General features: G+C 35.2%; 1 protein-coding gene across 3 annotated transcripts; it reads left to right on the top strand.

Annotated features, from left to right (window-relative positions):
* The first annotated feature begins 162 nt into the window (after positions 1-162).
* Positions 163-15,519, top strand: LOC125872488 (polyadenylate-binding protein-interacting protein 4-like). Of its 3 annotated transcripts, none has more exons than XM_049553224.1 (15): positions 163-311; positions 4,266-4,461; positions 4,526-4,672; positions 4,974-5,107; positions 5,345-5,535; positions 8,180-8,357; positions 8,462-8,695; positions 9,030-9,148; positions 9,305-9,374; positions 9,492-9,525; positions 12,909-13,228; positions 13,647-13,787; positions 14,514-14,606; positions 14,711-14,773; positions 15,159-15,519. In XM_049553224.1, the coding sequence occupies exons 2-15, from the start codon at positions 4,329-4,331 to the stop codon at positions 15,177-15,179; spliced, it is 1,878 nt and encodes a 625-aa protein (XP_049409181.1). In that variant the 5' UTR covers positions 163-311; positions 4,266-4,328; the 3' UTR covers positions 15,180-15,519. The 3 variants fall into 3 exon arrangements, with proteins under 3 accessions (XP_049409181.1, XP_049409182.1, XP_049409180.1); XM_049553225.1 differs by having other exon boundaries at positions 173-373; positions 4,266-4,455; XM_049553223.1 differs by having other exon boundaries at positions 183-373.
* Positions 15,520-16,098: the final 579 nt, after the last annotated feature.

Here is a 16,098-nt window from a genome sequence, read left to right as displayed (position 1 = left end):
TAGATATAAATATCCTTGCATATATGCTCAGCTCAATTTTGCTATTAGCTATCTTATTATTATTTTGATTTGTTTGAGCGAAGATCTTCGAAAACGATTTTTTATTTAGAAAAAATAATTATAAAGTCTACGTATATTCTTCAGTAATTTCACTGTATTTGTTAACTATACAGACAAAGGTGTTTAAACGGACATCATAATATACTCTGTGTGAGAACCCATTTTGAGCAATTCGGGGCAATTTCAGTTTCTCGGTGGCGGAAGACGCGCAGAGACTTCACCCTTCCAATTCCGTTGACACATATACAGAGGTGTCGTTTCTGACTATCAATTTCACTTTCTCTTTGCTACGATCGCCACATTCTCTCTCTTTGTAAGTATCGCCTTTCTAATCTACTTGTTTATTGATGGATCATGTAGTTTGAATCGCACAAAAATATGGGTCTAGGGTTTTTTAATCGAGCTCAGGCAAAAGAAGTGGTTCTTTTTTGTTTTAAAGTTGGGATTTCAATTAATTACTTGTGATTTTGTGAAGCAGCTGTAAAAGCTGTGATTTTGGATTAGCTCCTACTGCGTTGATTGTTTTGTTTGGGAAGTTGGGTGCTTTGGAGAAGATTCCTTTTATGGAGAATGCAGTTATTCCTATTATACGTGCTTTTTGTGCCAAATCGTTTGTTTTGTTTCTGGCTCTTGTTGTTTCAAGTTTCTAAAAATCAATAAATGAACCTAAATATAGCCGAATGGATATAGATGTTGCTGAACCAACTAGTTTAGGATGAGAGTTGATGGTGTATATTAACTCACAATGGTGAATAGGTACCTGTAGACTCCATTTATCACTTGATATGATTATGTATAGTACCGAAAAAGAAGGGAAGAGAAAAGAAAAATATCAATTGCAGGTTGGACAGAAGACGTTGAGCTTAAGTTTCCAATGAAGGGAAAATAGATTCACAGCATGTTGTTTCTTGGTTACTGTTAGTTGGCTTTTGAATATTCTGGTAGTTGGGCTTCCCTTTTTTGGGAGAGGTTGTTTCCGAAAGACCCTCAATTCAAAAGAAGAGTAATCAAAGCAAAATAACGACAACTAAATAGCAAAATAAATTAAGCAAATGAAACAACACGTAGTCGTAACAATGAAGAATAAGATACTATGAGAATATTAAAGTAATACTACTGAATAAAGGGAGGATGAGAAGAGGAGACTAACCCCCTGCCTCTCCCACATAAAATTACCAAACACTCCACTTCTAATGTTCAATAATTGATCATTTAAAAGCTTAATAGCAGCCGAGGTTTTAGCTAGTTCACAATTGTTCCTTCACCAAGTCTTTGATCTTGGGCTTATTAATAAAAAAATTACTTGATTAAAGAAAAATGCCACTCTGATCTTGAGCGTAAAGTCATTTTCCCTTTCTTTTCCCAGAACCCTGCCAGTAAAAAGATTTGTAAGAGCTTGCGGGAAACTCCTTGCCGAGGGCCTGTGCACCCCCGGGATTAGTCGGGGCTCAAAGAGACTCGGACACCCGGTGCAAATCAAAAAAAAAAAAAAAAAAGATTTGTAAGAGCTTGCTTCATCGGACTCTAATTTAAAAAAGTAGTTTCTCAAATGTTTAGCTCTTGGCTTTTCCTGGTAGACTGGGTTTTTCTGTCGTCTGGAACTAGGCTCTTGTTGGTCCTAGGTTATGTTTTATTTCCAATCATTTTATTAGGCTGATTGTTTTAGAACTTAATCCATCAAATGTCAAGAAAGTTATTTTTTGTTGCCGGTGCTAAGTCCTTTGATCTCATCGAATATGCTCCATTCCACCACATATGGTGCAACTGGGTAGAAAGAAGAAGAAACTTTGTAAGGCAGTTGACGATCAGCAGACGAGTCCTAATATGTATATATGCCTAAAGATGATTGCTGCATCAGAAGGATCTGGGAACATATTCAGGAGAGGGAATCAGTTGGACCAACTCTATGAGTTTTCTGTAACTCGGTATTTTAATTTTAATGGAAGATTTGTGGCAATCTATGCAAAACAGAAGCCTGGGTCGATATAACTTGAAAAATACAAAAAATTATAAAGAAAGCCAGATTACTAAAGGGAAGCAACCACAGTGCTATGAAGGGGCAGTGAGAACTTGAGATGTTCTGAAAGTGAAATGGGGCTGAAAGATAGGAACTAGTTGGAGCCTAAAATCACTGTTGGATAACAAAATTATTTAACAAAAGAGGGAGTCCCTTCAAAATTGCTTGTTGGGGGAGATTTGAGGGTGTTCACTAAGATATCCCAATAGGCTCAAAACTAAGAAGATGGGTTCGAACATTTGGAAGGTTGTGGGGGGGCGGGGGGGTCCTCAGGTCCTCGAAATGAAAGGGTTTAGTTTTATCTTTGAACTAACATTGGATGAGGAATCTCGGTGAATCAAAAGAGTATGAAGATGGAAAAACATGGAACTTAGGCTGGACTGGTGGTCACTGTGAGAAGACGAGTTTGAGAGAGAAATCAGCTTCTCACATGGTATCAAAGCTTTCTTTAGTGAGAAAACAAGAATAATGAGAGAACAAAATTGCTGAATTTTTTTTCCCAGCAAAACCTCCACTGTTCTGCGATTCCGACACTCTCTAGGGGTATTGTGCATATACCAGTACCACCATTACGATCGGAATCCTCTCAGCTTGTGGTGTTTTTCAGCCACTTTTCTGGCAGTTTTTTTTCCCAGCAACTTTTTCTGGCAAGACAGCAAGCAGTTCTCCTGTTTTCCAGATCTGTTCTTCAGGTTTTTTCCCCATAATTTACTTTATGTTTGAACACTAATAGATCTGTTTTTCATGTCTCTCGGATCCAATATGTTTAGCACTAAATCTGTGAGTTCCACCAACCCAAACTATGGCATTACCACAGAACCTTTGATAGGTAGTGCAAACTATTTATCTTGGTCCTCCTCTGTTCAATTATGGTGCAAGGGACAAGGTGTTCAGAATCACTTGGTTATACAGGCCAAGGAATTACTGAAAAAGATAGGGGAGAATGGGAGAAGATTGATGCTCAATTGTGTAGTCTGTTATGGAAATCTATTGATTCAAAGTTGATGCCATTGTTTTGACCATTTCAAACTTGCTTCTTAGTTTGGGAAAAGGCTCGTGGGCTACACAATTGACATATCCCGCTTTTATAATGTGATTTCTCGGTTAACTAACCTTAAAAAGCAGGACTTGGATATGTCAACTTATCTTGGACAGGTTCAGGCGGTTATGGAGGAATTTAATGAGTTAATTCCCGCTGAGTTTTCTTTCAAACTCTTGTCTTCTCACAGTCACAAATGTTGGGATTCATCTCAGACAACGATATACCAAAATAGTGTTGGATTAGCTATTTAGTTTGTTGGGTATGCTTCTACCCTATGGAATCATGATACTTTTAGAAAATTGGTGAAATTGCGTGGTTGATTGAAAATAGAGGAAGAAACTATTTTGAAGAGGCTACCTAAAATAGGCTTGAATTCTTGTCAAAAGCCTCTTAATCAGTTAATTGTATTCCGGGGACCATCTCAGTGGATTCTGGAGAGTTCGAGTACAATATATCCATTTGGGTTGGAAAGCACTACAATTTGTCAGTCACAAAGCCTCACTGTCCTGGAAAGGATATTGTCACTGGAATTTTTGGTGAACAAATGGACCTCTGAGGGGTTTTTGAGGAGACACGAAATTTTTTGAATTTCAGATCTGATGGTGAGGTAACTGGGATAACGCGTAATGAGTTAGGGTCAACAATGGGGTAATAATTTTGGCTTGGGCAAGCAACAATGTCTAAAGTCTTTTAAGGATCCCAATCCTTTGGGCCTCTCTAACATATAAAAGAACCTACTATTCCAATACCTGAACCAACGCTCAAATAGCAAAACAATTGCTGAAACCCTCTATTTGTCATAAGAGAAATTAATGGTCTGCATCTATTAACATTCAATTCTCACCTTGCATTTCAGAGGTTACTGCCTTCTATTTTACTTTGTATCTTGTTAATCACACAGTCCAATAAAGTGCCTTAATGCCTAGTTATTGTTCAAAAGATGCATTATGTTTCGTGTTAAATAATTCTTGTTCCTGGTTTCTGTATACCAGCTAGTGGAATATCCAGGTCTACTCTCTTAGTTGTTGCCTTGGTGTGTTCTGTGCAGTTTGGTACTTTGTCATGCTTGCAAAAAAAGATGCTTCATTCAAATTTCAATCTTTAGCAGTTACGATTATTTTCTTATTGGAGTATTGTCTTCTGCAGTGTATAGACTGTACCTGAGCTGAACTGCATCTCGCCTATAAAATTAACACATTTCTTAGGAAGATGCAGCAACCCGTGCAGCCAAGGCCTTCTGCCAATGGATATGGCCGTCGTAAAGTTGATAGAGAAATGAGTACTAAGTTGGAGAATAAAGTGCAATCTGGAAAAACTACTTCTCGTCAATTTACAGGTGTAGGTGAGAGCCACTGACTTACGATTGTCTATGATTTCTTCTGTAGTTCTAATTCCAAGTGTTCCAGGTAAAGGGGGAGCATATCAAAGCCTGTCACATGATCGACTTGTTTATTTCACTACCTGTCTTGTTGGACATCAAGTGGAAGTACAAGTGATGGACGGATCAGTGTTTTCAGGGATACTTCATGCGACAAACGCTGAAAAAGATTTTGGTATGTTAGAAAAGTTAACTTAGACTGCAGGTCTTTGGGTATTAATTGAAGACTAACCATTGTCTTGGCATATGTTCAACTATTTATTTTTTTGAGTCGAAGGTAACCAATTGTATTAAACCATAATTTAGCACATGAAAAAAATGCTAAGTTAAGAAATTTACAAAGTATACTTACAACCAAAACAGGAGCCCCTATTCAAAATATACTTCAACTATTTTGCATGTTACCTTTATCAAAAAAAAAATATACTTCAACTATTTTATATTTAACATTGGCTTATTCCCTTCACTTGACACAGGTATTATTCTGAAAATGGCGCAGTTGATAAAAGATAGTTCTGAGGGGATGAAGAGTACTTCTGAAACTTTTAGCAAGCCTCCATTAAAGACTTTGATAATACCGGGTAAAGAGTTTGTACAAGTTACAGCAAAGGTTTGTGTGCAACTACTATAATTCTTTCCAGCAATTATTTATGCATTGTCTGATTTCAACAATGATAATACTTTACAATTTAAATAATCAACCAGGCAAATCAGATCACAGTATATGATGGTGATGGTCTTTCATGGAAGACCTTTATATATAATTTCAAATCAATTTTTGACTCTGATCGTTGTGATTATCAATTAATTTTAGTTATAATAATGATGCTCTATTGCTTTGGAGTAGGGTGTGCCTACAACTTTAGATGGTTTCAGAACAGAATTCATGCTGGAACAGCAGCACGAACTTCTGACAGATGCATGTATTTCACAATCTCGGCATATTGAGGTAGAGCGGCAGTTGGAACGCTGGGTGCCTGATGATGATGCTCCTGAATGTCCTGAACTGGACAATATATTTGATGGCCATTGGAATAGGTTGCTAGCTCACATCATTTCCTTTGATTGTTTATGTTTTAGATATCTGTAGTATGTACTGCACTGATCCTTCAAATCCTTGATGTACCACTGTCGATCTGACATGATTTGTGTGTGGGTGATTGATCCGCTCTAGATTTGATCAACCTAACTCGGGTGCTTTGAATAAATTTATGGCCAAGAAGTATAGGTTGATTAGCTATTTGGTTTGGTTTTCGGTTTGTGCCTTATAAATATATTCACATAAAGTACTAGAACACTTTGGTATTAAATGAGATAACTTATGTATACAAAGTAAGTGTTTACAAAGAATTTAATTATACTAAGCTCTAATTCAATAACTTCAATTAATTGACGAAATATATACTTATAAATATCATAATAGACATTTCTTGATTGTATCTTAACACCCATACCCGTTGACCTATCATTACCCCCAAGTTCTACGATTAAAAATAATGCTAACACTGTACTTATATCAATTCATAATTATTAGCAGACATGGGTTTAAGTAGTTACTGCCACTTATAGGCCATGGTGAAATTAACAGGAAAAAATTTCTGAGCTTACATTATGTCATTATCAACTTCTTATAAAAATATTATCTTGTGTTCTTGTTGAAACAGAGGAATAGAAATCTTGTGATACTCCAAGTGGGATTGTTTTGTTAGTTGTTCTTGAGCATCACATTCATAAGACCCTATCTTCTCTAGTAATTCATGCAGATCTAGTGGAGAAACTGGAAGAATAGGACAAAAAGATCCTTATAGGCAACACAAGCTAGTGATATTAAGGCTTAGTCTTGACGTTATACTTACATTAGGTCCAATGGTTTTAGGGGTCTCTTTGGTCCTCTTAGAGATTTGTGTTAGTAGGAATTGAAAGTTCTAGTTTATGGAACCCCAAATTTTTTAATGTTCGGATGAAATGGGTTTAAATGGATAGTGAAAATTTGTTGTTGTCTCCTCCCATCTTGGGATTGAGGCGGTATTGTGTTTCTTCATCCCGTCCCTCTCATGCATACTTCCTACATATTCTAAACATATTCCTCCTTTCTATCTGTCTCAGTGTTGTTTTTCCTATCCAAAGCATATTCCTACTTTGTCGTGGAAGTGTTGTATGTGAAGTTCTTCCTTTGATAGGCATCTTTTCTTCTCTAAGACCATCTCCAACCCTACTTTATTTTACTCTCCATTCTCTATATTTGGAGAGTAAAATAGAGAATGCCTTCTCCAACCACTCTCTATTTTACCCTCTACTCTCCAATTATAGAGAGTTGAATAGTAGTTCTCCAAATTTGGAGAACTACTATTCATATTCTCTATTTCACTTTTTGAATATTATATTATTATTTCTATTATTTTAAATAAACATATTATTTGTCATATAAGGCTTTTAATTAAATCTCTAATATTTGCAATTCTTTTTAAATGTAATATAACATTTTTAAAGATATTTTATTGTATATATACTACTTTCATCTCAAATTAATAATACTTTAAATATTTTTTTAAATTTTCGTCACTTTGTGATACAATTGGTTGTTATTATTAATTTTCACTATGAAGAATGCACAAAATTTAAATGATAAGATAAAATTTTAATTTCAAAATACAATACATTACATAATAATTTAAATACAAGATAACAATACAATACATAACATAATAATTTTAAAAATTACAACAATAATTTAGTAATCCGGTAGGTCGTTTCTAGATTTAACAATATTCGAAAAAGGAATTTGTGTATGATTTAGAGAAGTTGTGGTTGTGATTGCGGTTGTGCTTGGTGATTTCTTTTTTCAATTATTCGTAATTGTTCTTTAGAAATTTAGAATAAATATAATTTAATATTAAATAAACAAAAAATAAATAAATTTTATATTACATGAAAATTATATAGGATGATTATTTGGAAAAACAAAAGAAAAGATTTATATTATGAAATAAGAAAACAAAAATGAAATAGAAATAATAATATAATATTGAGGAGAGAAGATGATTCATTTTTAGAGAGTGTAAAATAGAGAATTGGATTGAAGTTGGTTGTCTGAACAAATAGAGAACTCTATATTTGGAGAGTAAAATAGAGTGTAGGTTTGGAGATGCCCTAAACCTAAGTAAATATGAATTGAATTTATTCTGAAGACAGACATTGAGTTGGATTGTGCCAGATATTAGCACTGGAAAAGTTCCTCTAGTTTAAGTTTTCAACTGTCTTCGAAGTACAATATTTCTTGGTGAAAAGGGTAAATTCCTCTTGTAGCTCCTTATTTAATTTTGATGCGTGTAATCACCAAAAGGAGGAAAAAGGTGTCATTCCCTGGTCTGAAGATCACATCTACTTGTTATAGCACATTATTGTATTTTAATTCAGGATGAGTGCCCCTTTCTCGTATGATACAAACTGAATTTCACTCAATTACATTGCTAGTGTCCGTTTCTGCTCTATGTCAATGCAAGATGAATGCATAGAATGGTGTGTTTCATTATTATATCGTCCAGTTATTAGTAACTACTAGACTCTCTTTGTCCAATGTTGTTATACTTGTGCCAATTTTGATTTTTGCGTGTCTATACTAGTCATCTATCGATATCTCCTTTATAGTTGCTTCAACCTTTATAATGTGCGTATTTGTCAGGGGCTGGGATCAGTTTCAAGCCAATGAAACACTGTTTGGAGTAAAAAGCACATTTGATGAGGACCTTTATACGACAAAGCTTGAGAGAGGTCCTCAGATGAGTGAGTTGGAAAAAGAAGCTCTAAGAATAGCTAGAGAAATTGAGGGTGAGGATACACATGATCTTCATCTAGCAGAGGTGGGGTAATTACATCCTTTTTACAGAAATCTTTGTTTCTAAGTGATTTTTCTCTGCTTCTTTCTCTCTAATATTAGTTGTGTTGCTTAATTCATTTTTCATAGGAGAGAGGGATTCAACTTCATGAGAACCTAGAAGTTGACGAGGAAACCAGATTTTCCGCAGTTGTTAGAGAGGTTGATGATAGCGGCTATGATGACTGTGAGGACATCTTGTTGGATTCACGTAATGATGAGACATTTCAAGGTATATCTAGTGCTATGGGAAAGTCATTTACTGACATGAGCAGAAGGAAAATGAATGATGGTGCACAAGTTTCATCAAGATCTTCCTCCATGGTATAAGTTTGTTTAACCACAATCATTAGTCTGTAAGAATTGTTTGTTACGGTACTGAGTCTTTTTCCTTCTGTTAAGATATGGATGACAGAGGAAGATATTGTCTTGTTAGTCAAATATCTCTAGCTAGTCGAAAAATATATTAATTGGTTATTGTCTACTACTGCTGGTGAATTTAAGAGTTATCCACGTCTTAGATACCAAGCACTTTCAGTGTGAATCATGTGGTTTGAGAGCCTATGAGTAATACTTTATCTTCTGTGTACTCGACTATAGTAAATATAAGCTAATTATATGACGCGTTTTAGTATTTCTATGCCTATCTTGCCCGTAGGATGAAGTGCAATCTTCCCAGCTAAGTACCAGTAGGGATGTCTACCAGACTTGTTATGATGATCATGCGAAACAGTCATCAGCTGAAGTTGTCCTTAAAGGTGGCTCTATCTTAAACAGGTTTGCTCTGATCATTCCTTTCTACCACGGTGATACTTTTTATTCCCTTAGCCTGTAAAGTCTATTTTCTGGTTTCACGACTAGTAGTTTTAAAGATAACGTTAGCCTTGTTAGTAATCTCATTTATCGTCTCTCTAACTGAAATGATCCTTTTAGGGGTCGCAAAACCCTGTTTAGTGAGCATGCTGGAGCAAGTTGCAATAAGGAGGATACAAGAAATCATATGGTTAGCTTATCTCTGACTTCCATAATGCTTATTGTTTTCATTTTAACTTGTTATTAATGTTTTGGGTACTTTTTCTTGGAGAACTTTCTTATGATTGGTGTTCCTTGTTTCATGTAGATAGCTGAAGTTGCTCAAACGTCAGTATTGGAAGGTGAGTATGTCTTGTGAGCTGGAGTAGTTAGATATTGCATGTGAACTCCTGCGAATGGAATTTTTAAATTATTTCCCTTGCGTTGAAAATAGTGGACACTTGGCCAACATATTTGCATTCATCATTTACAGTAAAAACAACTATACCTCAGTCCTAAACAGTTGAGGTCGCTATCTCTGTCAATGAGCCGAAAAAATATACTCTCTCTCTATATATATGTATACACATGAAGGTAGTAAGTCATGTAGTAGGTTAGCATGTGCCCACTTTTGATTTACCCAAATTACCCTCTCAATAGTCATTTAAAACACATCAATTACCAAATGTGCTTCTTCTTCCTCATCTATCTATGTCTCTCTGTGTTAAATCTTTTCTCTCTCATCCATGAGTCTTCCAAATTTTACAAGATAACAATGCAACTTCAAGACAACAAAGAAACCATTTTCTTTCATAGTGACCTTGCGAGTAATCTCTCTATTTGGGTAACTTCACGAAAAGAGAATATGAGAAATGATTAACTTTCTTTTTTAAAAAAGGATTTAGTGAAGTTACAGAAATTATTGGTGGGAAGAATGTTTCTTAGCATATTTTTATGAGCAGAGAAATGTTATTGTTAATTGTACATTGATGATTAAGCCCTTTTTCTCCCATTTCTCCAACTTGATTTGAAGCTTTTGAAAGTTATAAAAATTGGTTAAGAACTTAAGGGGCTGACTTCATTCGTGGGGCTTAAACATCACTGAATGTATGATTCATAGTTATGGCCATTTTCTTCAATTTTTTTTTTTTTTTTTTTTTTTTTTTAGAGAATTCTTCAATTTCTTCTTCACAATGAACTTTTTGGGTATTGTAAATGGGTATCCTTATCTTCCCATAATCAATTTCCAATTTTGAATATTTCTCTTTATTCATGGTATTTGAGAGCTCAAACCATGAGAAATCAAAAGATTAATTTCAAATATTTTAAGTCATGAATTGTTTCATAGAAGGGAAGCAGCAGGGGACTATCCAAGGAAGAGGAGGAGAGTTGTGACTTTAAGTGAAAAGACAAAAAATTCTCAACTGTTTAATAAGGTAAAAAAGATTGACAGGGTTAATTTGGGTAAATTAAATAAAAATTTTTGCAACAAAAATAGTGAAGTTGCCTCTACGCATGATACCTTAAGAAATTAGAAGTATATTTAAGCATAGAAGAGAGTAACCAATTGTAAATAAAGTAAAAGAGAACATTTATCTTTTAAAAGGAAAAGAAGAAATCTCTAATAATTAAAATTTCTCGAATTGGCAACTTGTGAAGCTATGGTAAGTGAAGGTATTAAAAGGGGACAACGTAGACTTAAAATCACCTGGAAGGAAGTTATTTCACAATACCTACAAGTCCTTGGTTTCAATGTAGATTTAGCTAAAGATAGTAGACTTAGTTAAAGATTAGGGCATAATGAAAGAAAAAGATCCATATAAGGCTACTAGTTGAGGATAGGTTTTAGACTTGTTAGAGAACTTCTATTATTATTATTATTATTATTTATTTTCTTATGTTACTTTTCACTATGATGATATGATATGAGCTAACTGAAGAAATATGGATTCACATAGTTGACAAAGCTTGATTGGGACTAAGGTGTAGTCGTTGGTAACTTGTGCAAGGAAAACATGTTGTTCAGCGTATAAAATTGTAAGTTTTGCTGTAGAATGGTGGATACCTGTACATGATGCATACCTTGCTCTTGTGGAACTATGAAAGTTGGCGGGGGGGGGGGGGGGGGGGGAGAGAGAGGATAAAGTAGCATTCATATGGGCTTTCAATTTTTTTTATTTACTCAATCTACAGGCTACAATTTATCTAGTTAGTTATTTAAGTTTTGACTTTCTGTTTGCTGATTAATTAGGTTATCTAAGTGTGCTTTACAGTGGATTATTTTTAATTTTTTTTGAGAATGGTAACTGTATATTTTTACCAAAAGGCCCATCAGGTAAAAGTTGATGGGGTGGGATTTACAACCCTAGAGGGTATCATCAAGACCAAAGTCTAGATACAAACTTTACAATTGTCCTATGAGATCAACTAAGCTAACTATCTCCCCCACTATATCTTGTTTATTCCAAAAATACAAAAACTTATACTTTTCATCTTGATCTTTTGGAGACTGCTAGCTTTTCCATCATGGCATCTTTCATTTCTTTCTTTCCATAGGATTCACCAAACACATGCACACTTCATTGAAAAATTTAAAATGTAATGGTAACTGCCATTAGCGTTCTGTAGTTTTATATTGAGCTAAGCACACTTCATTGGCAGACAGATGTAGGGCCTGTTTGGATGGACTTTTAAAAAGTAACTTATAAGTCAAAAGCTAAAAGGCATAAGTAGAGTATACCCTACTTTTGATTTATTTGGAAAAAAAATTGGCCTAAAAGTGTGTGCTTAAAAGCAAAGTTGCTGGGACTCTCCAAAAATGTTGCCGCACACGTGTCGGATCCTTCAACAATACACTATTTTTGGAGAATCCCACATGAAGCCATCAACATTTTTGAAGAGTCCGAGCAACATAGCTTTTTTAACCTCTCTACACACCTCCAAAACAAAAAAAAAGGCTTAAAAGTCAAAGTACCTAAGAATAAGCTAATCCAAACGGGCATTTAGTTTAGTTCTAAGTTCTGTTTATAATTTGTATTCATTATTGTAGCTTGCAAATTTAATCTCTTTCAGTAGCTTGCTCGAAATAGCATTCTTAACCATATATCCATCTTAGCATCCGCATATATGCGACATTCATTTTGTGGATGTTTTGGATTTTAGCAGCACAGCGTTCACTCTAATTTGGGATTACTTGATCAAAAAATAATAGAGATACAATTTGGGATTAACTTTTGAAACATTTGCTTATATTGGCTTTGGCACAATTAAATGGTGAAATTAATTTCTCGCGAATATAATGATCTCTGAACTTTTTAAATCTTGTATGACGACGCATCCATCTTAGCATCCGCATATCTGTGACATTCATTTTGTGGATGTTTTGGATTTTAGCAGCACAACGTTCACTCTAATTTGGGATTACTTGATAAAAATAATAATAGAGATACAATTTGGGATTAGCTTTTGAAACATTTGCTTATATTGGCTTTGGCGTAATTAAATGGTAAAATTATAGGGTGATTACATTTCGCCTACATTCAACTCACATCCTGAAAATTGAAGTTGAATTTGTGACCAAGAAATGCGATCTGTCATGCTTGTGCAATAACAGTTACTTGGTGTCGGTAATTTCTGTCTCCTGGTCTGTAATGCACTTGTGCTTTTGACAATGCAAATTCAAATATGTCAAAATGTCTTTCTTCCAACTTCCATTTCTGTTAACCTTAGGTTTTAACTCGTGCAGATTCGAAGTCTTCTTCAAGAATGAAAATGGAGACCTCTGATGGGGGTAGATTGTCTTCAGACATCTCTGCATTGCATGTTCATCCAGCGGACCAGGATATGATCACGAGTTCTTCTAGAGAGAAGTTTGAGGGTGCAGTGTCTTCCAAGATTCAAGGGGCTTCACAATCTGCTAATTCTCGTGTACGACCTAGTAGTTCTGTTCTATCCGGTTCTGATGGAACAGGTGCTGCCTCAACGTCAGCTGACAATGGATTATCACGAACCTTTTCTGTAAATTCATTTTCGTCAGAAAAATCCACATTGAATCCACATGCTAAGGCAAGAACTATTTCTGAATCTTACTTTTTTCAACAAAATGAAAAGAACAATCATCCTGCAATAATTTCCATAGTTTCTATTAACCCTCAGGGGTTGGCCTGCTGGCAATTGACTTGAGCCTTGGGGTTTGCTCCCTTTCAAGGTCTCAAGTTCGAAACCCACTAGGTGCAAACAATTTCTGAGGGCCATCGGACTGGGTAAAACCTGAATTAACCGTGGTGCACTTGCGGGAAACTCCTTGCCGAGGGCCTGTGCACCCCCGGGATTAGTTGGGGCTCAAAGAGACTCGGACACCTGGTGCAAATCAAAAAAAAATTTCCATAGTTTCTATTAGAGTTATGCCATTTCTTTTTTCCCCCTTCCTTTGGCTAATCATCTACATGTTTATCTATTCTGGTTCTGTTGATTATTTTTTCAGGAATTTAAACTAAATCCTAATGCAAAGAGTTACATGCCATTTCAATCACCTTTGAGACCTGCTTCTCCGGTGTCTGATAATTCCTTCTATTATCCAGCTGGTGTGGCTACTGTTCCAAATATGCATGGCATTCCTGTTGGGGTAAGTGATGTGTGTGTATTTTATAGTCAATATATGCGGAGTTTGTTCTGACAGAAAAAAAAAAAACTTTATGAATCTTACCTGGTCTGCCTTTGGAAGTCAAAGCATGGTAGACTCCATAGCTGCATTACTTAAGTTATATTTTGGATATGTACTTATGTAGTGTCTATCATCTTTATTTTGAGTCAAATATTTGGCTATGCTGGTAGAAATGTTTATGGATTTGGTTTGTCGGTAACCCATTTTTGGGTGGTACTGTGTAAAATCTGCAAGTGTGTTTTCCTAAGAATGGTAATTTTCATGAGTGGAATACATATGGATTCTGTCTTTTGTAATCTTCTGCTGTGGATTACTTGCCCTTCATTCTCATTTTTCATGGTGGAACTGAAACTCTATGTGCTGTTGCGGTAATTGTGGTAAAATATTGTACTTCTCTTATCAGGTATAATTAATGTTGTATTGAATATACCACTCTCCCCAAACCTCACTTGTGAGATTACAATGCATATGTTGTTATTGAGAAAATTTGTTCGTTTGATCTGCCTACTGTTTTCATATTGTTGGAAGATAGCTGGAGAAATTCACAATTCTTTTGAAGCTACTGTCGCATCTTTGTGAAATATTTTTCTTGTACTTGTTAGTGTTTCAACTAAAGAGGTGCTATTGCCTCCCCCCCTCACATTTTAATGCATTATTGAAGGTTTGCTAATCATATATGCGATGCAGGTTGGTCCATCATTTTCTGCACATCAGCCTGTTATGTTTAATCCACAAGCTACACCTGTACCACAACAATTTTTTCATCCAAATGGACCACAGGTTTGTCAGTGTTTTGGTTACCAGCATATATGTGTACTGATTCTTCTGTCATTACGTTTGAAATGGGTTTCAGAATGTTCAAAATTCTCGTCTTTTTGATGCAGTATGGACAGCAGATGATGATTGGTCACCCTCGGCAAGTAGTCTATATGCCGAGTTACCCCGCTGTAAGAAATATTTACATTTTACATTTATTTTTGTTGGCCTTTACTCCAGTAACACCAAATTAATGATAAATTTACATGACAGCAGCCAAACACTTAAGCTGTGCTCCAGTCTGTTGACTGGTTCATACATTAATAACAGCATTTCTGATTGTTATGCATATAAAGTTGATTGTTTATGTTTGGCCAAATAACCCTTTTGTGCATAAGTAGACCGGGTACTTGAGGAGTTTGAGTTTTCTTATATTATGAAAAAATCTCTTATTTTTAGAGAGAGCCACAGTTCAGCTAGAGTCTTGGGTCATATAACAAACTAGTGGAATTGTCAACTCTCTCCTCCCTCTTATAGTGGCTCAAAACTGACTGTTGCTTTGTTGAGACATGATAGGAAATGCGACGAGACTACTAATCAGTTGGCAAACCATATTGCGTGGTGGGTTGAACCGATGGATGCTGTAGGAAATAATTCCTGACACTAGATTTCATGGATTGGTGAAGGAAGTTTAGCTGGTTGATGAAGGGGGATCCAATGATTTGATTAGAGCTTTTCCTTATACTGGGGTATCAGTGATTGTGAATTTGTCATAATCATAGATTTGTAAACTTTCAGATTTACAGTCTTTCTTGGAGTTAACTGTGGTGTTTCTTTGGTATACTGCTGTTGATATTTCTTCTCTTTGATCTGTATTCCTGATAATGTATGTTTCTCTTCCTTTTTCAATACTATTTAGTAGACTTTTAGCTGCTTATTGGCGGAAACTAAAACCAAAAAAAAAAAGATTAAAAAGTGAGGAGTCAATTTACACTTTTTTTAGTTTATTTTCGTTGGCGTTGAAATTATTCACAAAGACTTCTTACACACCATCATCTCTAGACTCCACCGGTGAGATAATTTCCACAAAGACTTCTTACACACCATCGTCTCTAGACTCCACCGGTGAGATTACATTAGTATGTTGTTATCAATTAAATTCTAACTGCATGAGTATATATGACCACTTGTAAGTTTTACTCAAGCATTTGGGAATAATTGATTAGTGACTGCTTTTATTACTATGTCTGAGCTTAATGCAAAGAAATAATAATGTTTTACTCAAGTATTTGGGATAATTTCTCTACTAATTCATTGAGAGGATATTGATAATTGATTAGTGGCTGCTTTTACTGCTATGTATGAGCTTAATGCCAAGAAATAATAATCTTATTTGCTTGATCATGAAATTTTGTCAAATTTTAAAAATCTAATCTTTAAATATTTTCAATAAGCTAGTGTTTGGGAGAAATTTTACTCACTAATGAAACTTAAAAATAAAAATAAAAAATTCAAG

This window comes from Solanum stenotomum, chromosome 8 (genome assembly GCF_019186545.1).
Source record: "Solanum stenotomum isolate F172 chromosome 8, ASM1918654v1, whole genome shotgun sequence".
NCBI lineage: Eukaryota > Viridiplantae > Streptophyta > Magnoliopsida > Solanales > Solanaceae > Solanum > Solanum stenotomum.
Note: the sequence above shows the minus strand (reverse complement) of the source record. Positions and strands in the feature narration are given on the sequence as shown.